Source organism: Dipodomys merriami, unplaced genomic scaffold (genome assembly GCF_024711535.1).
Source record: "Dipodomys merriami isolate MVZ:Mamm:240054 unplaced genomic scaffold, mDipMer1.0.p SCAF_11, whole genome shotgun sequence".
Lineage (NCBI taxonomy): Eukaryota > Metazoa > Chordata > Mammalia > Rodentia > Heteromyidae > Dipodomys > Dipodomys merriami.
The window spans coordinates 46,104,019-46,131,371 of record NW_027202382.1 but is presented as its reverse complement, the minus strand read 5'-3'; the positions used below and the strand labels follow the sequence as shown (position 1 = coordinate 46,131,371).

The following is a 27,353-nucleotide window of genomic DNA, read 5'->3' as shown; positions in this document are numbered from 1 at the left end:
TGCGGGTCTGGCCCTGCCAGGCCGGGCCCAGCCAAATCCTGGCACCTGCAGGGCTTGTGTGCCCAGTGCTGCAGAGTACTTCCTCAGCCTCCCTGCTTCTACAGTCTGAGCCCCGTGTGCAGGCTTCCCTGCATTCACGTGAACTCACGCGGAAGGGCTCAGGGTAGAGATGCATTGTCTCCCTTGCAGGCCTTTGCTGTGTCCACTCTCTGGGTTCTCGCCCTGGGTCACGCAGTCATTGTAATATACTAAGTGCTCTCTGTACAGTGCTCCGTTGAGAAGTGTCCCTATGGCTCCCTCTTCCCTGCTGTTCACACCCTGCTGTCAGAATGTCTCAGAGGGGAAGTGTGATCCTGTGCACCTTTGGGCAGGTTAGTTGGCCTTTCTGTGCCTCTGTTTCCCTGTCTCTCAGAGGCCAGTATTGGGCTTCTCAGGCGAGCCTGTGGATCAAAGCAGATACTGTGTGTGAACGAACGCAGTGTCGGGTGTGAAGAAGTGGGAACACTTGACAGCCAGGCCAGGGACCCCGTAGCTGCTGCTTTCCCCTGCCCTCCAGCATCCCGGGGACCCCTGGCATTGGTGGAATGAGGAGGGTGTGGCTTTACCCACCACCCTAGCACCCTTGCGCTTATCTGATGAGGAGCGACCTTGAAGGTAGACCCGAGTCCCTGGAAGCCCAGTCAGAAGCCGCAGCGCTCCCTGTAAAGCAATATTCGCATCATTAGGAGCAGCTTGCCTGCCAGTTTTTACGTGGCATTTACAACCTCCCTAATATCACTTAATTAGCTGAAGGCAAGCCTGGAATCTTGCCCACTGTGAAAATTTTCTCCATTTCATTGAGCCAGTTATTCTGCAAAAAACAGATTGGCCAAATGTGAGATCCGAGGCTGGACACGGCCACTTGGAACGGGAGCTTTGCTATCCCTGCCGATCAGGGGCACCTGAGCCGGCTCCTGCGCCGCCCAGCGCAGCACGGGCGCTCGAGAAGCAGCCTGCGGCCCCTCAGCTTGTGAGCCCCTGGGGTTCTCCCTCCGCTTCCCCGGGGAGCGGTGCTGTCCTGCCTTCCTCTGCCTTACAACCCTACCTAACTGTAGCCCCAGCGTCTCTGCAGGCCCCGAGACGCCTGGCCTTTGCCCACCGCTCAGCTGCTCCCAACCCCATCCCCAGCTTGCCCCGGCGGCCCTCCTCTCCCTGTCTTTCCCTCAGTCTTCTCTGACCTCTGACCTGCGCGCACCCTCCCCTCGAGGGCACCTCGGTGGGAACCCCTGTCCGCCTTTGCTCGCTGGATCTCAGCACTCACTCGATGCTCAGGAATTGTGTGAGGGGAGGAGTAGAAACTGGAAGTGTCCTTAACTCTTGAGAGGAAGAATAGAAAAGGGAAGCGAGGAATACTTCTGATCTGAAAAGTAAATCCTTTAGCACCCAGCTGAGAATTCAAGCCCTGCCTGGAGCCGTGGGCACCCCGTGGCTGTCGGTGGCCCTGGGGGCACACATCGGCCCACAGAGCACCCCCACCCCAGCGTCCGCCCGCCTCCAACCCGGCAGCAAGGCGGGATGGTGACTTCCAAGCAGAGGCCGGTCACCTCCTGCACTTGTACCGGGGAGAAAAAGAAATTACTGTCCAGACTGGAAGAAGGGGTGCCCTTCCGCCTGCCACTGCCGGCACGGGGCGCGCCGTGTGTTCAGAGGCCCCTCCATACGACCACCATGCTGTCCCGCACCCTCCGCTCGCTCCTGTCTGCTCGGGCGCCGCGTGTCCATCTTGTCTGAGCTGTGCTGTAATTACAGCTCTGCGCACGCAGCTTCTTACAGCTGGCCTTTCGCTTCTACCACTATTTTTCCTCTACCTGACACCATGCAATTACCAGCTCTCTGCTTCCTCGTGGAACAAACACACCTCATCCCCACCCTGCTAATGAGGCGATTAGAGGGATCTCGCAGCGACCCTGCACTCCCTCCACACCTGGGTCACCTGCAGACAGCCGGGGGCCGCGGGGCCGCTCCGTCACACAGCCAGGGCTGACAACAGAGCCAGCCTCTCCCCGGAGGATGCCGGCAGCAGCGGTGGTAGCCGCTGGAGCCGTCCCAGCACTGGAGTTAGAAGTCCCTGGCCGAGCCCACGTGCAACAGGCACGTGGGCACTCCTTGCTAGCCCGCCCCTGCTCCAGACATGCCAGCCCCCCAACTTCCCCCTGCACACGCCCCTCCAAGCTGACGGCTCCCGAGCTGATCCTGCCTGTCACCATGGCCCGTGAGACAGGGCTCTTTTTCAAACGCCATCCTCACTCTGCAAGCAGCCATGGTGGCTGGGATGTCTGGCTTGCTAACCAGAAGACAGGTGTATCTCCTCGCACCCCGTGCCTTTGCGCACGCGCACGCGTGTAATGCAAGTCCTGTGATGTGACGTCTCTTTGGGGGCTCGGGTCTGAGTACTCTCCATGGAGACCAAGGCAGGGTCCTTCCCCGGTGACCAGTAAGGAAGCCGGGCCCTGGCGCCTGGCCCTGTTGGGGAGTTGTGGGATGGAGCAGATCGCTCTTCCTGTGACCAGGGAGGTAGACTGAGAGCAGGAGCATGGACAGAAGTGGGTTCTGTGGCTGTCTGCGGGCCTGCCCTGTGTGGCCAGCGCCCCCTGGTGCGGCGGGAGGGGCCTGGTTCAGAGAGTCCCGTCCCGCGTCTAGCCCCGGGCAGCAGCCTGCCTGTGAAGAGGAGGTGTCGAGTCACCGAGGCACGGAGAAAGGATGGCCACTGAGTGCCCGTGGGACTGACCTGCTCTCCCTTAGGCCTCGCTCCTGTGTGGGGCTGCGTGGGGGCTGCGTCTCGCCACGGTCCCTCCAGACCTGCTTGTTAGCCTTGCCAGCGGGTGAGAGCCCCGGCGCTCGCAGCGCTTCAGAGCCAGCCCACGGCCGTCCCCAGGCGTCAGAAGCTCCCGGCACCCCTCCCGTCGTGGGGCCACGGGCTTCAGGCCTGCCTGGGAACCCGCATTGTTGTCTTTTACAGTCTTGAAATACTTCAGGACTTGGGGCATAAGGCAGAATCCTACCGTTTTAACCCCTAAAGTGAATGTGCTGATTCTTTTTTTCTGGTGATGTAAGGAGTGCACTCTCCTTGTGAAAACTGAGGACGCGGGAGCCAGAAGTGACCAGCTGGCCAGGCTAGCCCAGCCTCCGGCCTTCCCTGTGTGCGCCGTACACACAGGCGTTTTATTTGTGTGAGTGTAATGAGGTCTAAAATAAGATTGAGCAAGTCATCTGCCTCTTGTATAAGCTGTGTCTTGTATTTTATTTTTATTTCATTTATTTATTTATACTTTGGTCGCTGTCCCTCAGCTCTTCAGCTCAAGGCAAGCGCTCTACCACTTGAGCCACAGTGCCACTTCTGGTTTTCGTAATTGGAGATAAGAGTCCCACAGACTTTCCTGCCCAGGCTGGCTCTGAACCACAATCCTCAGCTCTTAGCCTCCTGAGTAGCTAGGATTACAGTGTGAGCCACCAGTGCCTGGCGAGCTGTGTCTTTGAAGTCCACAGGTCTTGAATCCTTCCAAGCCTTTGAGGTTAGAAGTCCTCTCGTTCACACTTGAAATGTTTTATACAAGGAATTGCATAATTCTAAAAGATCTAAAAACATGTAAATAACAATGTAAGAATGCTGTTTACATCCTGTGTTAGAACAGCCCTTTGCTGGACAGTCCTGTGTGTGTCGATCAAGTTGGGAGAAGGCCCTACCATCCTAGCGGTCCTCAAGGCGGGAGTTTGGACTGACTAGGCTGCGGTTTCATCTCACACATCGGTGTCAGTGGTGTCTGCCTGTCCTGCTCAGCACCCCGGCCTGGTATGTGGGGTGGTCAAGAGCCCTCGTGCTAGGGGATCCTGGGTTAGATTAATTGGCGTCTTGCTTGGTAGCCCTACAAGGTTACCCAGCCAGTGCTCAGGAAACCCAACCAAGAGGGATGTGGGTTAAGGGAGAGCAGAGAGGGCAAGAGCTGGCAGAAGGGGCGTGCGTGCCCATCACGCTGGGACCTGGCTCGGTCCATCTTCCCAGCCGAACTTTGGGCCTTGAAACAGGAGGAGAGACAGGCACTGGCAGCCGCGGCCCACATGGCCATCCATGCCTCTGTGACGGCATGGCGGCCCTTGGAGGTGGCCAGGCCACTGAGAGAGAGGTCTGGGCCTGCACCACGTGCGCCTCTGCTTGCTGCTTGCACGGCTGGGCTTGCAGCCCCAGTAAAAAGTGCGGACCAGCACCAAGGGAGGCGGAGCAACTCACCTCGAGATCGATATACATACACTTCACCCCCCTCGCTCTCCCTCAGCCCCAAGACACGCTTTCCAACGACACCCCCATGTGACCCTGGAGGTCCTTGATAAACATTCCTGTTAGGTGTCTCATACCCTCTAGGGCTTCCGGCCTCTTGCCCCAGCCCTGCTGGGTTCTCTGGGAGGAGAAGGACTTGCGTCGAGGGGACGGGTGCTTGTGTGTGCCGGGGCGTCTGCTCCGGACTTCGGGCCGTGGCAGCGACAGAGGCCTGCCTCCTCGCTGGCTCTGTGGCCACGCATGAGCAGGTCGCGCGGGTGGGATGGTGCTCACTGTGATTCTTGAGCAGCAGGGCTGCTGCCTGTGCGGGGAGCGAGAATAGCGAGACTGAAGTTTTGCGTATGCTGAAACTCAGCTTGCTACGCTTAAAATTCTACACATCGTGAGTCCCTGGCTTCAAATGAGAGGGAGGGAAAAGCGGTCCTTCCTGTCACAGCCTAAAAATAAACCGCCAACAAGGACAGCGCGTCTGCGCGGAGCAGGTCGGAGGCTTGCGAGCACCACGCGGGGTCCTCGGAGCTCGGACCTCCGCCGGCACCACGTGTGCACGGTCCGCGCGGCGGGCAGACGGTCTGGAGTTGTTGCGCATTAGGAAGTGGGGGACATGACCTGACGAGCCCTAGCCCAGCTCGGGAGCCCCAGGATGAGTCCTGGCTTGTGCGTGGTCAGGATTCGTGCCCGAGGCACAGACTCGCACTTCAGTCTCATGGCAGGTAGTCCTCCGTAGCCTCGCAAGCTCCGTCCTCCGTGTGTCCCCATTTCTCAGATGAGGAAACAGCCTGGCTCTCAGCAGTGGGTGGCAGAGCTGGTTCTGAACCCCCCCCCGCCCGCTCTCTCCTCTCTCCTGACCCCTGGCTCCTCCATTCCATTAAAACCATCCCTCCAGCCACTCCCCAGGTCAGAGCAGGTCCTCAGATCTCAGCCAGGCCCTCCTACCACTGCCCCCACTCCCCACGCAGGGAGCTGGCCACGCAGCCTCCCTCCTCGCTCGACTGCCCTTGTAAACTGAGGGTAATAAGGCCCACCTCATCAGGTGAGGATTAGAGGAGATAATGAGCATAAGTCCTTCCGGGTCCTGCCTGGTGTATCTCCAGTCTCGCCAAATCCGTGTCTTGTGCCCTAATGCTAGTCTCCGGGGGGACACTGTGGCTGTGGCGTCCCCTGCCCGGGACCGTGGGCTCAGGTTCCCACACCTCGCAGGCCCCAGAGCTCAGTTCTCATCGTCCAGTCCATCCTTGGGCTTTGGGTTTTGTGGCTTACTTGACCACAGTTTCAGATCTATTTATTCTGATGACCGCAGCAGAGGAGATGTTGTGAAGAGCCTCAGACCCCAGCCGCTGCCTTGGTGAGAACTCCACCGCACTGCCTACAGCCCTGCCCCGCGCCGCCTGCCCGCAGCCCGCCGCAGCCTTGTCGGCGGAATCCAACTTAGAAAACGTCTTATTCTTCAGTGTCACGCTCGTGCGGGTCACACTGGACTTCCTCTTACGGGTCTGCTCTTCCCAGAGCAGTTTGCCAGAGTTCCTCACTCCAGCGGGCACCTTGGCCCGGGCCTGGGCTGTGCCCTGGGCTTGCCTTCTGCATGGGTCACAAGCATTTTAGGAAGGTTTCCTCAGGGCCCCGGGGACCAGCCTGCTGCCCTGGAGGCCGAAGGCCTGGGCCAGGCAGGAGGCTGCAGGGAACTCTCACGCTGCGGGGTGGAGCTTGGGGTCCCCCCCCCATCCTTTGGCAAAGTGCGGTATCACACACTTCATTTGCCATCAGTATGATGGTGCAGAGCTCTCTTTTTCCATGAAAACAACACAGAACAAAGCTTCACTTTTAAAAATGCCATGATATTTTGCCACCCTTATGAAAATCTGTCAGCGCTGTATCTAATCTTCTGGTGCATAGAATATCAAAACGTGCGCTATTGAAGGCATGGCGCCTCTGTTAATACAAAAATGTCAGCTTCCCAGCCTCAGAGCCAGCTGCCGTCAGCCTTTCCAAATGAGAAAGAAAAAAAATACTAAAGTTTCTTTCCCTCGCTGTTCTGTTCCTGTCCCCCAGGCCCGACCCTCGTCAGCAGACCCAGAGCAAACACCGCCTTGCCCAGCTCCTGCGCTCAGAATACTCAAGTGGGCTGGGGGCCAGCGCCCAGGCCTCGAAGCGAGGCGCCCAGGAGGCCCCGCGGCCGTGGGAACGCTGAAGCCACTCCCCGCCACCCAGAGAACCTAGAGGCCAACCGGGGGACAGTAAAGCTGCTCAGCAAGCCTTTGTGCATCGATCTGGACTGCTGTCCGGTTCTGAGGAGCCTCTGAGAAAGGAACGTGCCCAGTCGCCTGGAGCCCCACACCAGTCAGCCGCTGTGTCCCCCAGAGTCCCCCAGTCACCGCCCCAGACACCCCAGACCACACCTGCCAAGAAGCTGCTTCCTGGGGCAACGCCACTGCCACTGCTGTGTTGTGTATTGGCACAGGTTTTAAAAACTGGAAATGAGCTTATGTAAAAGAAGGGAAAAGTATGTGTCACTTATTTTCTTAATATACAAATGCTTTGTTACCTGAACCACAAGTTTCGGTGTGGGTGGGAACCCCAGGCGTTGGCAGTGCTGGTGGGCGCGTCCTCCACACCGCGTTGTCCACGCCCCTCCCCCTTGTATGTCCACACATCTCTCTCTCAGGGCTAATTGATTTACTGTTGCCTTTTTATTATTTGCCTTTGAAGTCAGAAGGCACCAGCGCCCGAGCTGCTCTTTCCCATCCAATCCCGGCTTGTCTTTAAGAAAGGTCTGGGGCCTTTGTGTTGTGACCCAGACCCCAGCTCCCCTCGACCCCCATTGTATTTTCTGGGAGGTTTGAAAGAAGACCCCTGGAGCGTATTGATTTCCCAATAAATGTAAGATTTGGACATTACAGAGAGGCCCACAAGAGAAAGGGTTAAAGTGTAACACGACTCTATCTCAGCCCGTGCTGTGTTCTCCCGGCTTCTGAAGGGTCTGTGAAGCCTGGGACCGAGGCGCCCAGGGACACGCCTGAGCCCTGTGAGCTGAGCGGCCAGGAGAGGGGGTGCAGGCCTGCCGAGATGAGTTTGATCCAGACAATTGTGTGATGAAAACGCAGTCCTCAGGCCAGCCGGTGGTGAGAATTAGCAGGAACCACTGGTGAAATTTGTAACAATGATTACAACAACAAAAACCACAGCACATGTCACGCCCACTAGGGCAAATCTGCCACCTTTATTTCCCTGGGTTAGCAGGGTGGACGGAAAAAGGAAGGATGGGGCCTGGGGATGGTCAGAGACCCCCCTCCTGGGACATTGCATGGGGCTGCATTCCTGCAGGAACAGGTCAAACTCCTCCCGAAGAGTGATTTTTACACTTTTACACTTGTGACTTGTGAAGGTGGAGGTAACTTTCCAGAAACACTAGTGGGCCTGCTTCTAAGCAAAATTAATAAATCACCTAGCTAATAAACATGGATTTAGCAGATTTAGGGTTAATATTGTCTAAATTTAAATAACCTTATAATAAATCTCTTTTTGCTGCTCTTGACAGATTATACATTTCAGGTATCAATTAGGCAATGCTTTAGCCTAATTCCACAACACATTCTAATTTTGTGTGTATTTTTAATCATGGCTCTTTGCTATTTTTCTTTGCTAACCATTTCCCTGACATCAGGCTGGTTGCCACATTAAAATCAGAGACTTTGGAATTGGACTAGAACACTGAAGTTTTAGCTTTTTCCTCCAGTGGACTTGTAAAATGCTATTTTGGGGGCTTTTTTTAGTCGGTTGTAGGGCCTGAACTTTAGGCCTGGGCGCTGTCCCTCAGCTCTTCAGCTCAAGGTTAGTGCTCTACCACTTGAGCCACAGTGCCACTTCAGGCTTTGTCTGCTTATGTGGTGCTGAGGAGTGGAACTCAGGGCCTCATGCATGTGAAGCAAGCCCCCTACCACTGACCCACCTTCCCAGCTCCAGAAAATGCTATTTTTGGAACCCGGAGTAACCCTAGCTGCCCACCTCTCTCCCACCCCCATGCTGCCCTTCTATGCACGGGAGAGCTGAGGGCCCTGGGGAGGCCCGGGTCAGCCAGTGCCATCCAAAGAGTGTCTCCACCCCCAGGACAGCCCAGCAAGTTCTTTCATTTTTCCTTTTTTTCCCTGGAGTGAAAGGTGGGTTGGTGTAGAGCAGGAAATAGAAATCTCCCAAGCCAGGCACATTAGCATTTCCACACAGTGCAATCCCTTAAAACCCAGTCACCGCCACCCAGAGACAGAAATCGAGGGCTTTTCCCCCAGAAAACTTAATAAGCTTGGCAACGGTGCTTAGCTGAGCTTAACTAAGTCACCGTTAAACTTTTATCTCTTCACAGGCTCCATCAGGAAAAACAGAGCCAAGTCCATCGGTGAGGGGGTCAATGGCACCCTTAAAACCAGCCAGACGCCCACCCCCCAGAAGCCCGGGGCTTCTGAAGGCTGGGCTTCGGGAGGAAAGGGTTGAAATTCTCTTAAGCTTTGTTGCGGCTCACGGTAGCCAAGGAGCCCAAAATGGCTCCTCACTCCCCTGGGGTTGCCCGCTCCCTCTTTGCCTTCTATTGCATTGCGCTCACCCAGCCCCAAGGTTGGGAACTGAGAAGCCAATTTAGCCTTTTAAATGGATGGAAGGAGCCCACCTCGCCGCTGCCAGAGGTGGTGGAGTTATTATTACCGATGCGACGTGCGGGACAATTTAGAATATTGTCATTATAAACTTGTAGGGAAGGCTTGTTCTTCATTAATGTACGCTACGAAGTCGCCCCTGCGGTACAAGGACAATTACATAGTGGAGAATGTGTGTGCGGTTTACACTGCGCTGTGTAAATGTGAGGGTGGTGGCTCTGCCTTCCTCCTCCACTTCCACAAAATGAAAAGCAACCAGTGCAAGTTGTCCTTTGATAGATTTTTAATATGATTTTAAAGAGTTTTGTTTGGTCTCATTCTTATTCAATGAGATTAATTTAAAGCACTTATCCCCCTGGGTTTAAGTCAATCCGTGTAGGATTTGGGCAGGGTTTGTTGCTTGGGGGGTTTTGTTTGCAGGAGGCTGTGAGAGACTCCTCGCCTACTTCATTAACCCTGAGTTGGGGACCGTCCCCCGCGACCCCCGCCGCCGCGGAGCTGGGGATTTACCAGCCCCCATTCACATGCAAAAGCCGAGGGGCTCCTTGACTTAATTAGCTGCTGTGCATTTTGCAAAATTAGAATAATACCCTCTCCGTCCCCGCAAGAAAAGCCCGCCCGGGGCGGGGCGGGGACCGCAGCGGACCGGCGTTTTGGGGGGTGACCGGCCGGCACGCGCACCCCCAAACCGGCCACCCGACTCCCCCACGGTGGCCCCGCCGGGGAGGGGGCGGGGCGCCCTTGGGGTGCAGGCATCCGGGCTTTCGGCAGCGGGTGGCGGGGAGGGGCGCACCTGCGCCCACTTTTCCAGGAGCGGGCCGGGCCTCGGGAGGTGACCCCGGCTCGAGTGATCTGCGTCCCGGAGCCCGGCCGGGGACCCGAGCTTCCCCCGCCCCCCCCCCCCGCCCTCCGCCTTCCCCAGGTCCTGGAGCCCCGGGCCGGGGCGGTGGGAAGGTCGGGCCGGGGCATTCCCGGGGTTCGGCTGCCCTTTTGTTGACCGGGGAGCACAGGGGTCCCCCAAGGTGGCGCCAGGCCCGCGGCGGCGGCACGGGAGCCCGGGGTCGCGGCGGCGGGCGGGGCGGCGGGGAGCGGCCTCGTTGCCCATCTGTCGCCCGCGCCCCGCGCCCCGCGGGCCGGTCACCAGCTGCCGGCGCGGCCGCGGGCCCCGGGCCTCCACCCCCCCCCCGGACGTGCGCGGGCAGCCGGGCGCCGGATGAGGAGCGCGGGCGCGCGGGGGACCCGGCCGGGCCCGCGCGGGGAGGGGCCGCACCCAGGCACCGGCGCGGACCGTTTGTAAGAAGTTTATTTTCACATTTAAAAAAAGAGGAGAAGCCGCGGGGCCTGGCCGCCCCGGGACGGGGCCCCGCGGGCCACAGACTCACTGGGTCACGGACACGGTCACGGGCGCATGGGTCACGAATAAATAACTTCATATACACTTTGCACACGGTATGTACAGCGCGGCCGCGGCCCCGGGGCGGCGGGGCCGGAGGCCTGGCGGGCGCGTCCCCCCCCCCGCCCGCGCCCGGGGCCCCGCGGGGACTCGGGGGCGCGCGCGGCGGGCGGGCGGGCGCGCGCTCACCGGGGCTGCGCGGCGCGCGGGAGGACGCCCGCCAGCGGGGGCAGCGGCGGCGGCGGCTCGCTGGCGCCCTGCAGCCCGTGGATGAGGATGCGGGGCACCAGCGGCCTCTGCAGCGCGGGCGGCGGCGCGCTGGGGCCGCGGTACAGGTAGAGCGCGGCGCCGGGGTCCAGGTTGGACACGAGGCTCTGCGGGTAGAAGTACGGCGACGGGAACATCCGCTGCAGCGCCGAGTAGTTGCCGGCCTCCGCCAGCAGCTCCAGCCCCACGGCCGTCTGCCGCTTCCACTTCGTCCTGGGGACCGAAAGGCACGCGATCAGCGGGGTCAGCGGAGTCGGCGCGCGGCGCTCGGGCACGCACCCCCTGGCCTACGGGGCTCGGGCACGCGCCCTCTGGCCTGCACGGGGCTCGGGCACGCGCCCTCTGGCCTGCACGGGGCTCGGGCACGCGCCCTCTGGCCTGCACGGGGCTCGGGCACGCGCGTCCTGGCCCCCGGCCCTCGCGGGCCTGCGCGGCCCAGTCCCCACTGCACAGAGCCCCAGCCAATGAGTGGAAGCTCCAGGGAACAAGTTCGAGTCCCGATCTCGGGCCAAAGAAGACAAAGATTAAAACCCGGGTGGCCTGCCGTGACCATCGCGCCACGTGGCAGATAAGAGTGGGCAGAGCTCAGCGCCTGCTCCAGGCCCGGCCGCCCGGCCCCGAGCCCACGGGCCACTCTCTCCCCGGGTTGCTGCAGAGGCCCCTGGAGACAATGGTTGGGGCTCCCTCACACAGACCCCAAAGGACCTGTGACTGCGGGGTCAGCGAGGGGCAACCCCACGCCTGGGCTCTACGAAGGCGGGGTTGCGACTGGAGACAGCGCCAGCAGAATGAGCCCCGGCAGCGGCCCGAGGCCCGGGGCTGCCCCGCGCGCGAACTTCAGACACCCGGGCTCGGGGGGCCCGGGGCGGGCGGGGCTTAGCGTTAGCAGGCCTCGGCTGGCTCACCTGCAGGCCTGGCTGGCAGGCCCGCCCCACTGAGGGGGGCTCGGCCACAGCACCCCCATTTCCCTCCCTGAATTATTCATCGCCATCATAATTGTGTAATTACTGAAACGGGCCTTAATTATTGATGCCTGGAGCAGTAATCGGTATCCATTATTAATAGGGCTATGGGCTCCGTGGCTGGTTTATGGAGAGCACCGGTCCTGTCCCGCTCCGGGCGGGTGTGCGTGTGTCACCACGCAGGCGGGGGCCTGTGCGTGTGTCACCACGCAGGCGGGGGCCTGTGCGTGTGTCACCACGCGAGCCGGCGGGTGTGCGTGTGTCACCACGCGGGCGGGGGCCTGTGCGTGTCACCACGCGAGCCGGGCGCCCGCCCCCCCCCGCCCGGATCCCCGCGTGTCTAAATCCCAGGAGCACGGGCGGGGACCGGGACACGGGTTCAGACCGGCAGCCGGCCCCCTGGCCCGGCCGGCGGGCCCTGCGCGGTCCCGGCCGCCTCCCTCGGGGCCGGGGTTTCGTTCCGGAGGATTCCCCGAGGCGGCCCCGTCCCCGCCCGCGCGGCCTCACCTGCGGTTCTGGTACCAGGTCTTGACCTGCGTGTCGGTGAGGTTGAGCGAGGCGGCCAGCTCCATGCGGTCCTGCACGCTCAGGTACTTCTGCCGCTCGAAGCTGCGCTCCAGCTGCGCCAGCTGATGGTCGGTGAAGGCCGTGCGCGCCTTGCGCGGCTTCTTGAGGCGCACGGGCGGGCTGTCCCGGGAGCTGGAGATCTCGCGGTCGCCCTCCTCCTTCACTGCGGGGACAGGCGGCGCTCAGGGCCCGGCCGGCCGTCCCCGCGGGGCGGGGCGGGGACCAGGCCGAGCCCGGGGACGCGGGGACTCGCCGGGCGGGTGGACGCCTCGGCTGGGCCGCGGCCGGCGGGGCGAAGGGAGGGAGCGGAGAACAGGGTCTGGGGAGAGGATTCGCCTGGGGGGACAAACACCGGCTCACCCCGCAGCGACCCCCGGGCCCCAGGATCGAGTCCCGGCGCCCACACCCCGCGGGCGCCCCGCGCGGGGTCGGATCCGTGGAGCCCGGTTTGCACGGCGGGCCGAGGGGCGGAGGAGCCGGCGCCCAGGCCCGGGCCGCCGCGCCCGCGTGGCCAGGGGCGCGGGGTCCGGGATCGGGAGGGGGCCCCCCCGGCCTCCGAGGCCCCGGCCCTGGCCCCCTGAGACCCCAGCCCCGGGCCCCGCCTCGGCCCCCAAGGCCTCGACCCGGACCCCGAGGCCCCGGCCCGGCCCCTGAGGCCCGGGCTGGGCCCACCGGGAGGTTTTCTTCCTCCCGCTTTCGCTCGTATAGAAAACACGAGCTGCGTGGAGCGAGTTCACCGCGGCTCTCCTCCTCCTCCTCTTCCTCCCTAAACCCAAACCGACGGAAGGGGCCGAGCCCCGCCCGCACCCCTTCCACGGCGAGTGTCACCGCGTGCAGCTGAGCGCGAGGCCATCTCTCTCTGTGGGAAACAATAATCCGGTTAATTGAGCCACGAGGGAGCCGGGCTTTCCGGCCGGAACGGCCGCCCTTCTCGGCCAGAGGGCTCCGGGCCTGCGGGAGAGGCGGCGGCGCGGGCGGCCGGGCGGGGGCGCGGCCCCCCCACCCCTCCGCAGACGCAGCCGTGTTCCAGCCTCGTCCGGTGTCCCGCCCGCCTGGAAAGTGCGAACAGGTTTGGGGAAACCGTTCTCCAAGCCTCAGACTCCACCGTGCAGAACTTTCTGACCATTTCCCGATGCCCGAGGAGATCCCCCTTTGGAGAGAACGGGTCGGCCACTGAGGCTGTGCAACTCCAGGTCCCCCAGAGCTGCGGGCCGGGGCCTGGAGGGCCCCTCCCCACTCCCCGATCGCCCCCAGCCCGGCTCAGCCCTGCGGTCTCCACTTCCCAGAATCTGGTCCCCAAGCCGCCGGCCGGCAGCGGCGGCCGGGTCCCGAGCCCTGGCTGGCCCGCAACAGTCAGGCAGCGTTGTTTTAGTTTCTTCTAGCACCTTGGGGGACAGGTGTCAGCTTCCTTCACTATTGCCTATGAAGAGCCTTTCGTACAGGCACTGGGGGTGAGATTGGCCTGCTCCCCAATAAACGTCCCCACCAGCAGTTGGCCGGCTGTCTTCCCCGGCACAGTCTCTCAAACAGACTTTCCCAACTTAGACTCTGACAAAGTCACCTCCGTGTTGGAGAACCGCTCCGGGCCCAGCCTGGACAGGGCTTCCAGCCGCCGTTCTCACTCCCAGACTTTTCCGGGTGTGAAGGCCTGTGGAGGAGACCCGCCCTCTCCAGGGCTCCTGCAGTTCTATTTTAAGGACGTGGGGACAGCCAGTCCTCCTCACCTCCCTGATCAGATATCACCGGGGACGGGAGAGGGAAATTGATATTCCAATGCTCTGAAACGAAACGGAACCTCTTCTCAAAATCCTACTTGGGAGCAAAGACATAAAAGAGCTGAACTGTTCATGTGGCACGGGCCGGAGCCCGGCGCCCCTCTAGCTTCAGCTACAAAGCTGGGGCTGGTAATCGCCGCAGCCCATAAATAATACAATGTGGTGCTGTAAATTATATTTACATTAACCCCTCCCTTGCCTTTCTCCAAGGCAAGTTGTTTTTTTTTTTGTTTTTTTTTGTTTTTTGCCTCTGTAAGCAGGCCCCTAGGAGAGAAAGGTGATTAGACTCAGGTGCCGGTTGAGCCATGGCCTCTCCCTGCGTGCTGTAGTTCAACTTGTACATTTTCTTAGAGATGGTGGATAGGTCCAGCCCAGCCGGAGCAAGCCTGGCCAGGTCCATGGAGGAAATAAAGAAAAACAGGATGGACCCCAGATAGTTTCCTTCCCTGGAGTTAGAATCTGCCACCAAATGAATGTTGGCTTGGGAGGCACAAGTTAAACTAGTCCTCCCCAATATTTGGTACAAATAGAAGCTAGGAGATGCAGGCAGGCCCGCAAAGCACGACCAAGCGGCCCTTCTAACGAAGGAGCCGCTGCAAAGGGCTTTCATTTGGATAGAGAAAAGCCTCCGGGCAGCCCCGGTTTTCTGCTGGTCGAGGAGCTCTGAAGCCGAGGTCTCCTTCAGCATCTGCCTCTCGCTTTCCTCCTACAAAGAACTTTCTGCCTCTGCGCCCACAGACAGCCCGAGTCAGGATAGCGGCTAAGGCTCTAAAACGAAATTAAGGAACCTTTTCTCTCCCTCTTCCCTTTTCTTTTTCCATTTTTCCTTTCTCCCTTCCTGCCTCTTTCCTCTTAGCCCAGCTTCTCGGTTAAAATGAAACAAAAAGGAACAATAACAAAAAACCAATGTGGGGCTGGGGGGGGAGGGTGCAGTGGAGAGGCAGCGTTCGACCGGGGCTGGGGCAGGGGCCGCCCGCCCCGCCGCTCTGGGGCTCGGGGCTGGGGCTGGGACTGGGCTCGGGGCTGGGGCCGCCCGCCCCGCTCTGAGGCTCGGGCTGGGGCTGGGACCGCGCGCCCCGCCGCTCGGGACCTGGGGCTCGGGGCTCGCTCCAGCACTTAAAACCAAACCCACGGAGGAGGCGGCGCGGCCTGGGGCCTTCCCTCCCCGCCGGACCTCGGGACCCAGCGAACTCCGACCAGTAGCTGGGCCGCGGCTTCTCTCCAGAAGTGAGCTTTTCCTCTTCAGAATTCCCCGGCCCGGGAGCGAGGACATCGGGGAGGACGGGAAGCTCCCCGCGGGCCCCAGGGCTCGCTTCCGCCCCCGCCGCCCCGCCGGCCGGGCAGGCGGCTCGGCCCGGCCCCGCTGGCGGGGTCGGCGGGCCAGGTGGAAGTTGAGAAAGTTTGCTTGGTGGGCTTGTGGAATCGCCGCCCGTCCGGCACGCGGGGCCCCTTCCCGGCCCCGGGTCTCCACGGAGGCCCGGCCCGTGGAGCGGCGGGAAGGGCCGGGCGCGTTCGCTCGCGCGTTTCGGATCCCGGGTTTTGAGAAGCGCCCGTGCCCCCCTCCCCCCGCGTGCCCGGTCGTCGCGGGCTTTCTTACCTTTGTACTCCGAATCCGAAGACGTGGTGCTGCCGTTTTTGTCTAGCTTCTCGCGGAAGTCCTCCCCGGCCTTGGCCGAGAGGCGGCCCCCGGGCTCGGGGCCCGCGGGCGGCCCGCAGCTCGAGTAGGGCGCGCAGGCCGCCAGGGGCTTGCAGTCGGCGAGGATGTCCCTGATCAGAAAGGAGGAGGTGACGGTGCGCGACTGGGCCGGCGCCGAGAGCGGCCCGGGCGGCAGGTGAGCGTCCAAGGCCGGGCCCGGCGGGGCGCCGGGCCGCGGGGCGCCCGTCTCCAGACAGTCCCTCCCCGGCGAGGCTGGCGAAGAGCAGTCGCTGCTGCTTTCCGAGCGCGGGCTCAGCTCCAGGGGTGAGCGGCAGTCCCCGAGCAAGGGGTCCCCCTTGGGAAGGGCGGGGCTGCCCGCCCGGTGGGAGAGGATGGAGTCGATCCCGAAGCCATTGGAGCCTTCCATAGCCGAGCCGCGCGCGGTCCTTCCCCGGAGCGCCCCACCCACCCGCCGCCCCGGCCGCCGCCGCCCCGGCCCCCTAGCTGCGGGCCGGCATGGGGGAGGCGGGCAGCGGGCCGCGGGCGCCTTGGACGGAGTTCAGCCTCGGGGGAGCCCGGGAGCTCTGGGCCAGCCTCCGGCGCGCATTGGATCCAAAAAGGGCTGAGCGCGTCTGGTGCGGCCCCGCGGAGCCGCCGAGCCGAGGGGGGGAGGTGGGAGTGTCGGGAGGAAGGGGCGGAGGGCCGGCGCCGGGGCGAGCCGAGGGGAGCCGCGCGGCCACAGGCCCCTCCGGCCCCGGAGACGCGCGGCCGTGCCCGAGCCCAGACAGCCACCGGCTTCCAAACCCAACCCCGAAGCGCTGGGCCCGCGGCGGCCCGAGGGCGGCGGGGTCAGCACCGCGGAGAGCGGCGGCCGGGCCCGGGCTAGCGGCCCGCCGCGCCGAGCGCACCTGCGGCCGTCAGCACCGCGGAGAGCGGCGGCGCGCGGCCCATGACGCCCGGCACCTGCGGGGCCCCCGCGCGGCCCGCGCCCCGCGCCCCGCGCCGTCAGCACCGCGGACAGCGCCCCGCGGCTCCCGGCCGCCGCTCCCGCTCTCCGCGCCTCCGCCGCGCGCCGTCGCCGTCCCCCCCGGCTTTACAAAAACGAACTTGTGTCACTTTTACTTTGGGGCCGGGATTTTTTCATTGTTGTTTCTCTTTCCTGGCGTGTTGTGTTTTCTGAGGGGACCCGCCCCCGGCCCCCGCAGCGCCGCCGCTGATTGGCTCGCGCGGATTTTGGCGGTGACGTCACGGCCCCGCCAGCCGCGGCCCGATTCCTTTCCAGTTTGATTAAAAGAGACACTGAATTAATTACCGCGCAGCCCCAACTGTTTACCGGCGATTTCCACGCGGTTTGCTCTCATTAGGCCGGTGATGAAGCCCCTAATGAGGGTGATTAGCCGCGGGGCGGGGCCGGCGCGGAGGCGGCCGGAGCCCGCGGCGGGGCGCGGGGCGCGGGGCTCCCGCGGCCGCCCGCGCTCCCGCCCGCCGCGCTCCCGCCCGCCGCGCTCCCGCACCCCGTCCTTCTCCTGTCCTCCCCCGCGTTTTTCTTACGAGCGGGGAAGAAGTGTGCGTGCGTGTGTGCAAGAAGTCCCTTTCTTCGCGCGGAGAGGGACTGTTCGCGGGTGTGTTTCTGGGCGTCTCCGCTGGGTTCTAGACGTTTCCGGGGTGGGAGTGTGCAGCCCTCTCCCCGGGCCTGCGAGGGCCCCGCGGCCCCGGCCCGGGGCGGCCAGGCCCGGAGTCCGTCCGGAAGGCGGCGGGGCCTGCGGCCCCCGGGGGCGCTTTTCACTCGGACCGGGACCGCGTACGAGTTTGCAGACTCCCGCGACGTCGGCTCGCGGCGGGCGCGGCTCGCCGGAGGGGGCCGCTTCCTAGGAGGGGTCGCGCGCGCCCCTCGCCCGCCGCCGGGCTCACGACCCGCGCCGCTGGCGGGTCCGGAACGCGCCGGGATCGAGACCCGCGGAGCGGAGCGCGCGGGCCTGCGCCGCGGGACCCCGGCGGGCCGAGGCGCTGTTCTCCCCCGGGTCCGCCCGGAGGGCGCCCGGGCCCCTGGAAAACGGCCGGGGCCCGAGTCCGCGCCGGCGTCCCGGATCGGAGCCGCGAGGCGCCCGCTGCCCCCGAGCCCCGCGATGGGACTGGCGCGGCCCCGCGAAGCTCGTTCCTCCCGCGGCCTCCCGCCCGGCTCCCCGCGCTCCCCGGGCGCCCGCCGGCAGATTGGAGGCGGCCCCGCCGCGGGCGAGGCCCGGCCGCTCCCGGGGGACGGCGGCCCGGCTCGGCTGCAAGCTGTCGGGGAGGCGAGGGCGGGGCCCGGAGCCGAGCCGGGCGGGAGGCCGCGGCCCCGCAGGGCCCCTCCCTCCCCGGCGCCCCCATCTGCAGAAGCGCGCGAGGCCCCCGCGGGGGGCGGCGCCCCTCCCGGGCCCCCGGGCCCGCAGGGAGCGGGCAGGCCCGGGGCTGGTGTCCGGAGCGAGGCCCGGGCGGCCCCGGCCGGAGCCGGGGTGCGGGGAGGAGGGCCGCGCCCACGGGGAGCCCCGGCCTCCCGCAGCCCCGCTTCCCACGGTTCCCAGGCCGTCGGGACACAGTGAAGCTGCGGTCTCTTCCGCTTGGCAATTACTCCAGGCTTAGCCCTCACCTACCGAGTGCGTTGGGTTGTTTTTCTCCTTATTTGGGCTCCCCCCCTCGGGGCCTGCAGGGGGAAGGACGGCTGAGCCCCACGGGGTGCACCCGGCAGCCCAGGCCCAGCGCCCACCCCGACCCCTCTCCCAGGGGCCCTGTATCCCCAATCCTCGCCTTCGCCTTCGCTGGGAATTTCATGCTTCAGATTCTAGAACCTACTTGCCCTCCCTCCCTCCCTCCCCTCCTCTTTTTGTTTTCTTTTTGGCAACAGTGGGATTTGAACTCAGGTCTCCTTGCTAGGCAGGTGTTCTACCACTTGACCCATGATCCTGCTCCAGCCTTTTTGTGTTGCGCACAGGAACTGCTAACATCCTCGTCCTATAGTCTTGCTCATCGCTGAGATTTATTAGCCTGTGTGCCATCCCCAGTTAGACAACAGCTTTCATATATATGTGTGTATATGCATATATGTGTATATATATATATATATATATATATATATTTGTTGGTCTTGAACTCAGGGTCTGGGCGCTGTCCCTCAGCTCTTCAGCTCAAGGCGAGTGCTCTACTACTTGAGCCACAGCACCACTTAGGTATTTTGGTGGCTTATTGGAGATGGACCTCACAGACTTTCCTGCCCTGGATGGCTTTGAACTGTGATCTTCACATCACAGTTCACTCAGCCTCCTGAGTAGCTAGGATTGCAGCCACTGGTGCCTAGCTCTCTTTGAAATATTTAAACCTCTCTTGAACTCAAAGCCCTACCACATATAAGACCAGTGATGGGAGAGACAGGAGCCGCCCACGTAGATGGAGGGACAAGACGTCAGAAGGCTCTGTGTGCACTCTGCGTGCGCAGCTCACCTCTCTCACTACCACCTTAGCTTTTACTTTGGTACAAAGTCAGCAACATCAGAGCCTTGCAGTGCGGGGTGGGGTGGGGTGGGCGTGGAGGCTGTGAACCTGGCTGTGGTGTTGGAATCCTGCCTCACCCTCGGGGCTTGGACGGAACCTTTGGGTCAGGGGTGGAGCTGGGAGACCCTGTGCCCAGCTGACCTGCTCAGCCACAGAGCTGGAGCTGGAGATAAACGACTTCCTGCTGGCTTTTGCTCACCTGGCTCAGCGGGCAAAGCCACACACAGAGGGCCAGGGCTTTCTGAGGACAGCTGTAAGACCCACACTCCAGCTCCAGGGCGGATGGATGGTGGTTTGTGGCTCGGCTGTGGTCGTTAGGGATAAGGACTCCAGAACGACCTGGACACTCACAAACCTCTCTAGAATCCACGACTAGGACTTGGCTAGTTGTTACACACACTTTATTTTGGAATGATATTGCTGAGCACTGTCATCCTACCTACTCAGGAGGCTGAGATCTAAGGATCAGGGTTCAAATCCAGCCCAGTAGGGAAAAGCCCACAAAATTCTTATCTCCAAGTAACCAGCAAGTAACCAGCAAAAAGCCAGAAGAGAAGGTGTGGCTCAGGTGGTAGAGTACCAGCTTTGAGTGAAAAGGCTAAGGGACACCACCGAGGCCCCCAGTTCAAACTCTAGTGCTACACAATAAGTAGATAAATGAACGAATGAATAAATAAATGACATTTTCCTCCATCATGAGTTTTTAACATTTGGTTGAAAAGATGGCGGTAAAATGTTGTCTTACTTGCTAACGTTTTATTGCCTCTCAAATTTCTCGCCTGTCTCAGACCAGCCCGGCTCAACAGCCCTGAGAAAACTACATTAAAAACAAAGCGCATTACTCTCTTTTCCCCCATTGTCTCCCCCGGTCCAAAGATGGGGACTATGTTCCTCTCTTCCCATAGTTATGCGAAATCCTCACGCTTGGCTTGACTCTGATCCAAAAGAAGAGAAATTATGCAATCCATGCCCCAGTGACCACCATATTAGCTGGGCTGGAGTTCATGGTTGGTCTCAACCCCAGTGTGTTCCAGCCCGCCAGCCTCCCAAAGCCAGCTCCCTCCCTCTCTGCCCAAACCAAAGCCAGGCTGTTTTCCTGTTTGTTTTGGTCTGGTTTGTTTGGTCTGAGCCAGGAGCTCCACATCTCTTTGCTCCGGAGACAAGTGGGTTGGGCAAAAGATGCACCAGACAAGCCTCAAGCCCAGGATGTTCCTTGTGCTTGTTTGGGTCAAAACTCTAAGGGAGGATCCAGGTTGGAGGCCAGCTAAGGAAACCTTTAGCTTGATCCCATGGCGACGCACAAACTGGACATGGTGTGACAAGGTAGGCATGTAATCCTCCCGGCAGAGTTAGGAGACTCCTGGGCTGAAGCGAAAGACTATCTGAAAACTAGAGCCAAGTGACTGGGAGCATGACTCAAATGGTACCGCGCTGAGCCCCAAACCAACCACCCATCCAATCATAAAGCAACAACCAAAACCCTATGGGAGCTCCGGACACCAGGAACACAACATTCTCCCTCCCTCCCTCCCTCCCTCCCTCCCTCCCTCCTTCCCTCCCTCCATCCTGCAAGGCACGTGGCACTCCATGCTTGTGCCTGAGTCTAGGAATGAGGAATGAGGACCGCGGTGGTGCCATCATCTGAGCCGCCTCAGAGGGCGGAGCCGCAGCTCCTGCCTGTGTGCTTGGGCCCTAAGTTCCATCCCCCCCAAAAAAATATATCACATTCACAGACAATTTCCCATTTATAGATTCAAATTTAGAATGTGTTTGAACTCAGTTCTAAGAACCTGTATAAAAAGCCAGCCTGAGGCATCCTCCTTAAAGATGAGCTCAGCATGAAAGGGTTTTCCCAGCAAACAGGAAGTTTAGTTTGGCGCCTGGGTAAAAGATAGGACGGCCTTGGCTTCCGGCCGGACCCCAGCAGCGCAGCAGGGGCTCCACTGCGGGAGAGCCACTGTCTAGCTGCTTCTAAGCCAGCACTAGTTGAAGTTCTGGATGGACAACTCCAAAATCCAAACCAGGGCTGGGTGGGATTCCTGTAATCCCAGCACTCACAGCCTGGAACCGGAGGCTCTCAAAACTAAGCCTGCATGGCCTACATCAGGAGAGTGTGTTTTAAAAAATGAAAGTTAAAAGGCCAGGTACTGGTGGCTCATGCCTGCAATCCCAGCCACTCAGGAGGCTGAGATCTGAGGGTTGAGGTTTGAAGCCAGCCTGGCAGGAAAATCCATGAGACTCTTATCACCAATTAAATCTTAGAAAAACCCAGAAGTAAGTGCAGAGCGCTATCCTTGAGCAAAAAGGAGCTCAGGGACTGTGCCTAAGCCCAGTTTGAGCCCCAGGACCAGCAAAAAGAAAAAGAAAAAAGGCCAGGGTCAGAAACCTCCTGGGAAGTGCTTCCCTTTCTGGTTTCTAGAGGCTTCTGGAAGGCAAGTAGCAGACACAACCATTAACTACTACTCCTGTGGATTCTCCACTGTGGAGAATCCTTTGCCACAGTCAGACTTTATAACTTCCTTTCCTTTCTTCCGGCCAAGAGAATTAATCTGGTTATACCAAAGAGAGAGGAGGGAGGGAGGGAGGGAGGGCAGGAGGCAGGAGGCAGGTGCATGAATGAATGAGTGTACAGATGGGTGCATGACACCTGGGCTCTGTGGATCAGCCCCCGATGAATTCCGGGGGCTCAGAACAGGAGGAGGTCTGTGTTGGTCCCTGCCTTGCTTCTGACTGGTTCTCCAAAGCTCTCTTCCCTGGTGACTTTCCACATTTTCTCAGGCCCTTTCCAGAATTGTGAGTCCTTTTTCCAAAGGCCTCATCTCAACACCCTTGCCCCCTCCCCTGCTCCCGCCTCCTGCCAGTGCTCATGGCAACGGCACTGCCAATCTTCCATCTCAGAAGGGAGCCCAGAGGAGGGTCCAGCTCAGCTGGTCCTGTGGCTCACCGGCCTCTGGTTCCTGGGGTACTGTCAGGCCGGAGGCTGACCCTCCATGCCTCCATGACACCTTCCTCACAGAGCATTATGGGAGTATAATTACGAGGACTTTGTGAAGACCTTTGTAGGGTCAGGTTCTGGGACACGCGGGAGATACCAGTGGTCTGTGGTCGTCTTTCCATAGTGGGTGGAGGTTGTCTAGGGAGGGAGGCTAGTAAGCTGAGCTTCCAGTCCCCCTGGCTGGAATCTTGGAGTACTCTATGCTGGGTCAGATGAGCAGACATGGATACACAATAACTCCCCTCCCCCCCCTCCTCCCACACCAGGCTCAGGTGAGGACAGAGGTTTGGCCAGTGTGACAGGCATACCCAAGGAGGTGGGACCAGCCCGGAGTAAGGAAGAAGCAAGCCCCGGAGGGAGGGACTGTCTGAGCAGCGGCAGAACCTCTGCCTCCAACTCCCCAGCAGGTGGCGCTGTAGGACAAGGAGCTGGGGGGGGGTGTCTGCAGAGACGCCATGGGCCAGGGCAGGAGGACCCAGGGCTGAGGACCCTGGAGGACCTCCGTCCAGGCTGGTGTTCCCGGGCGTCTGTGACAGTCCCTGGTGCATGGGGTGATTGAAGGGTTAATATCTGGAGCCCCTCTGCCTCTGGGTCAGACCCTCAGAAAGGCGGTTATGGGATGGATGCATGCACGTGATGTCATGGACTTTCCACGGAGGGGGGGGGAATCACCTGTCCTTTGGGGCACAGAGCCAATTCTGGGTCCTTCTGGAAACTTCTGTCTTGCCAAAGAGGACTTCAGAGCACAGAAGGGGCCTGGGGCAGGTATTGGTTATTCATGACTGTAAATCCTAGCCACTTTAGGAGGATGGCCGTTCCAAGCCAGCCCTGAGAGGACAGTCCATGAGACTCCAAAATAACCAGCAAAAGGCAGGTCTGAAGGCGTGGCACAAGTGGAAGTATGCTGGCCAAGCAGGCATAGCACCCTAAGTTCAAGCCCTAGTATCGCAAACTGATGTGCGCTCTCTCTCTCTCTCTTTCACACACACACACACACACACACACACACACACACACACACACACACACACACACAGAGGTGGCCTGGATTCAAAGCATCAGGCTCTTCCCAGTGCATTTACCCCTCTGAACACCTGCCCCTAGTCAATCATAGGATTCTAGATTCTTGCTTTAGTAATAAGATTTCCTGGGGCTGGGAAGGTGGCTCAGTGGTAGAGCGCTTGCCTTGCATGCATGAGGCCCTGGGTTCGATTCCTCAGCACCACATAAGCAAAAAGAAAAAAAGCTGGAAGTAGCACTGTGGCTCAAGTGGTAGAGCGCTAGCCTTGAGCTGAAGAGCTGAGGGACAGCCCAGGCCCAGAGTTCAGACCCCACAACCGGACCCCCCAAAAAAAATAGAAAAAGAAAAGATTTCCTATTCATCTATAGCTTAAAAGTGCCAGGACCAAGCTGGGTGGCAGTGGCTCATGCCTGTAATCCTAGCTACTCAGGAGGCTGAGAGATCTGAGGACCAGCCTGTGTGGTAGCGCATAAGCCTTGAATGGAAAAGCTCGGGGACAGCACTCAGTCCTGAGTTCAGCCCCTGCCCTAGCACACAGAAAGAGTGTGGGGCGCGGAGGGAATCACAATGTCCCCTCTCCACAGTCCCTTGCTGACCTCGGCCCGAGGAAGTGTCCTGGGATGTCAGGTCCTGTCTCAGGGCGAGGCCTGGCGGGGTCAGGATGTTCCCGAGGTCACATTGAAGGGCTTCATCTTTAAACCACAGCCACGTGGTATGCTGCCCGCCTCCGTGGCCAGCCTCCTCCACCTGCACCTGCCCCGGGCCTGGCTGTTCAGAGCTGCTCCCCGCAGCTCTGGCCACGGGCGACAGGCAGGGGTCCAGTGAGGCCTGGCCAAGCCAGGAACGAGCAAGGGGTCAGGTGGTGTGGTTAGGAACTGGCTTCTGCTGGGCTGCAGCAGGTGTGTGTGTGTGTGTGTGTGTGTGTGTGTGTGTGTGTGTGTGTGTGTGTGTGTGTGTGTGTGTGTGTGTGTGTGTACACTGACTAGGAAGCAGGAGACCTGCGCAGGTGGGTATGGCCTCTTGGAGGAGGTCTCTGCAGGCAGGGGAGCATGGGGAGAGACAGCTAGCACAGGGGTGGCAGGGAAGGAGCCAGAGGTGCCAGGTGGGACCCAGGAGAAGGGCCTGGCACCTCTGCAGGACCTGGGTTTTTCGTAAGGTGTGATGGACGCCAGGGAGGGGTGAGGCCAGGCCGGCAGGAGTGAGGGAGCCGCTGCGGTTCGCAGGCCCCGGAGGCCGGGTCTCACGGTGGAAGGCCAGGGGGGCCTGGTCGGCTCGGGCTTGAGACAGTTTGGCTTTGTGTCTTTTGCTTTTGCTGGCACTGGGGTTTGACTCAGGGCCTCACATGTGCTGGGCCTGCTTGTTTCCTGAGCTGGCTCTCTACCATGTGAGCCACAACTCTCTCCTGCCTTTTCCTGCTTTTTTGAGATGGAGTCTTGCAGATTTTCCCGCTCTGGCTGGCGAGGATTCCAGCCAGGAATACCCTGCTTAGACAAGCTTTTTGACATGCTGTGTAGTCCAGGCTGGCCGGCCTTGTACTTGTGGTCCTTCTGCCTAAGCCTCCCAAGTGCTAACCTCAGCTACTCAGGAGGCAGAGATCAGGACTGAAGTTGGAGATGAGCGTGGGCAAAAAGTTCAAGAGACCCTATCTCAACCAACAGCTATGTATGGCAGTGTGTGTTTATCATCCTAGCTATTCAGGAGGCTGAGATCAGGACTATGATTCAAGGCCAGCTCAGACAAAAAAAAAAAAAAAAGTGAGACCCTATCTTAAAAATAATCTAAGTCGGGCTGGGAAGGTGGCTCAGTAGTACAGCGCTTGCCTTGCATGCCTGAGGCCCTGGGTTTGATTCCTCAGCACCACATAAGCAAAAAGAAAAAAGCCAGAAGTGGTGCTGTGGCTCAAGTGGTAGAGCGCTAGCCTTGAGCTGAAGAGCTGAGGGACAGAGCCCAGGCCCAGAGTTCAGACCCCATGACCAACCAAAAAAAAAAAAAAAAAAAAAAAGCAAAGTCAAAAGGACTAGAAGCATAGCTCAAGTGGTACAGTGCCTGAGTAGTAAGCTCAAGGACCTGAGTTCAAATTCTGGACCCAGCACCAAAAGACAAAGGAAAAAGGCACTGAGAACCCCAGGCCTCTGGCCAGGCACCCTTCCTCATGCGCCGGCGTCGGTGTGTGACTCAGTCATGGTTACTAGTTCCCAAATAAAGACTCAGGAAGAAGAGGACAAATTTTAACTTTAAAATAGATCAGCATATTGTCTGTGGGGGAAGACAACAAAGGTGACCTGGGGGGGGGGGGCGGGGAAGAGGGCTGCACCCCAGTCCACCCCTGTGGAAATCCACCCTGATTGACAGGACCCCAGCCCCAGGGGGCAGGACTGGCCTGGGGAATGAACCTCTGGCTCTCCTGCTGCCAGGGGTCCCAGAGACCATTTTGCCCGGATGAGACCCCAGACATCCCAGGAGAGCAGTGAGCTGAAGTGAGGAAACTCCAAGCATGGCACCGCCATCCTTGTGAACACCAAACTGGCAGAGCTGTGGACTCGACCCATGGCTTGGGTTTTTGAACACCACCTTGTAATTTGGATTTCTCCAAACACAAACTCTGGGAGCTGGCAAAGAGGGGCAGGGTGAGCCGGCCAGGGAAGGGGTCCCCCTGGGGGGGGGAAGGGGGTGGCCACTCACGGAAGGGGAAGTCTTTCCCAAAATAATTCATCTCTAGGACTTGAATCGGAGGTCCAGCAGGCCCTGCATCAAGATGGCAGGGGCGAGAAGAGGGAGTGGAGCGGCGGTTCTAGGGGTGGGTGTAGTTGCCCATGCGCAGCGTCCCCTGGCGCACGGCCCGCTCCTCACGGTGCGCTCTGAAGGCTCGCTGGCGATCGGCCTCCGTGGGGAACGTGTCCAGCTGGGAGACGGCCTACGCACAGAGGGGAGGAAGACAGGAGGGTGAGGTGCTTCTCCCTCCTCGCCCCACCCCTGCCTCCATGCTAAAGAGGGAGCCGTAAGCGGGGAGATGTTAGACGGAGCACCGTGAGGTCCTGCCTGGTTTGTGGCTGGGGCAGACATTCGTGTAATCCATGTCGCCGGACAGTGAGCTAGGGTCATTGTGTAGAACTCAGTAGCCGGTGTCACCCACGCCTGCTGATTCTCTACAACTAAAACTCGAAAGAGCCGGACACCAGTGGCTCACACCTGTAATCCTCTCTACTCTGGAGGTTGAGACCAGAGGATCGTGGTTCAAAGCTAACCCAGGTAGGAAAGTCCATGAGGCTCTTATCTTCAATTCAACACCAGAACACCAGATGTAGTGTGGCTCCAGGGGCGGAGTGCCAGCCTTGAGCTCAAAAGCTAAAGGGCAGCGCCAAGGCCCTGAGTTCAAGCCCTAGGACTGGCCTCCCCCACGACCCCCCGCCCCCTCAATCAAGCTCTACCCCAGGGGGCTCTTGGCAGCCTGAGGGTCAGGGGTGCCCCTCAAAGGCACCAGAAACAGAGCTTAAGGAGTCTCACCTTGCCTTGCTGGAAAATAAAACCAATCCAACTAAAACCATGCAAGGGAGACAGAGTCAAGTGTGGCATCCCAGTAGTGAAGACTCCACGGTCAGCCACGTGTGCACGTGTGGCTGGGTGGCCCAGCGGCAGAGCACGCCTAGAGCATGCAAGGACCCGGGTTTGAGCCCAACCCTGCAGAAAAAAAAGGGTGAGATTTTCCTGCCATCAGTCCTCAGCCTGCTCTCCACCGTGAAGGCTGGCGTGGGTTAGAAGACTTCGCGTCTCCCCCGGTCCACGGGGCCTGTGGCCTCCCTGCAAATCAAGATGCGCAGTGCCCACCGTACCTCCCCACTGTCCACGGGAAAGCGGGGCGGGCACAGGGAAGACAGGGCGCAGGCTCGCTGCTCACTCCATTTACCCACCACCTTGTTCACCCATCCCTTCATTCTCTCACTCATTCGTTCACGTCTACCTCAGCTCTGCCTCAGGCCTGGGCACGGAGGTGGAACTCATAATCCCGGGCGGCCGTGGCTACGGCTGCGCAGCCCCGCGCAGGGAGGGCAAACAGCAGGAGCCCCTGGGAGCCAGGCTGGGAGGAGAGGCCTGTGCAGGGGCTTCTGGGTGAAGCCGGCAGGCCTTGGGTTCAGGGGTTCTGTGTGTGCATCTGTCTCACCCTGGGGCTCTTGTCATGCAGAAAGCTCACGTCTGCCAGGGTAGAGCCTCCACACAGTCTCTTAACACCCCTCTGCACCCAGGGTGGCGTATCTTCCTTAG

At 60.5% G+C, this 27,353-nt stretch overlaps 3 protein-coding genes across 5 annotated transcripts in view; 1 reads left to right on the top strand and 2 right to left on the bottom strand.

Annotated features, from left to right (window-relative positions):
- Ddx31 (DEAD-box helicase 31) overlaps positions 1 to 6,812 on the top strand; it is a 66,596-nt gene extending 59,784 nt beyond the window's left edge. For all 3 annotated transcript variants that reach the window (XM_070014913.1, XM_070014912.1, XM_070014911.1), the window contains one exon: positions 6,362 to 6,812. In XM_070014913.1, coding sequence (XP_069871014.1) covers positions 6,362 to 6,500 — 139 coding nt within the window. In that variant the 3' untranslated portion in view covers positions 6,501 to 6,812. The remainder of the gene's footprint in view (positions 1 to 6,361) is intronic.
- Positions 6,813 to 10,530: 3,718 nt separating this feature from the next.
- Positions 10,531 to 15,979, bottom strand: Barhl1 (BarH like homeobox 1). Its single transcript, XM_070006648.1, has 3 exons — positions 15,514 to 15,979; positions 12,082 to 12,304; positions 10,531 to 10,825 (listed from the first exon to the last, which is right to left on the bottom strand). The coding sequence occupies exons 1-3, from the start codon at positions 15,977 to 15,979 to the stop codon at positions 10,531 to 10,533; spliced, it is 984 nt and encodes a 327-aa protein (XP_069862749.1).
- Positions 15,980 to 25,350: 9,371 nt separating this feature from the next.
- Cfap77 (cilia and flagella associated protein 77) overlaps positions 25,351 to 27,353 on the bottom strand; it is a 120,792-nt gene continuing 118,789 nt past the window's right edge. Inside the window, exon 6 of the mRNA XM_070006636.1 lies at positions 25,351 to 26,007. Within this exon, the coding sequence (XP_069862737.1) occupies positions 25,885 to 26,007 (123 nt within the window). The 3' untranslated portion in view covers positions 25,351 to 25,884. The remainder of the gene's footprint in view (positions 26,008 to 27,353) is intronic.

Excerpts from the sequence above, each read along its gene's own strand:
- Barhl1 (XM_070006648.1), bottom strand. The coding sequence starts at position 15,979 with ATGGAAGGCTCCAATGGCTTCGGGATCGACTCCATCCTCTCCCACCGG. Across the intron at positions 12,305-15,513 it reads TTCGGATTCGGAGTACAAAG|TGAAGGAGGAGGGCGACCGC; the intron begins GTAAGAAAGCCC and ends CTGTCCCCGCAG. Across the intron at positions 10,826-12,081 it reads ACCTGGTACCAGAACCGCAG|GACGAAGTGGAAGCGGCAGA; the intron begins GTGAGGCCGCGC and ends TTCGGTCCCCAG.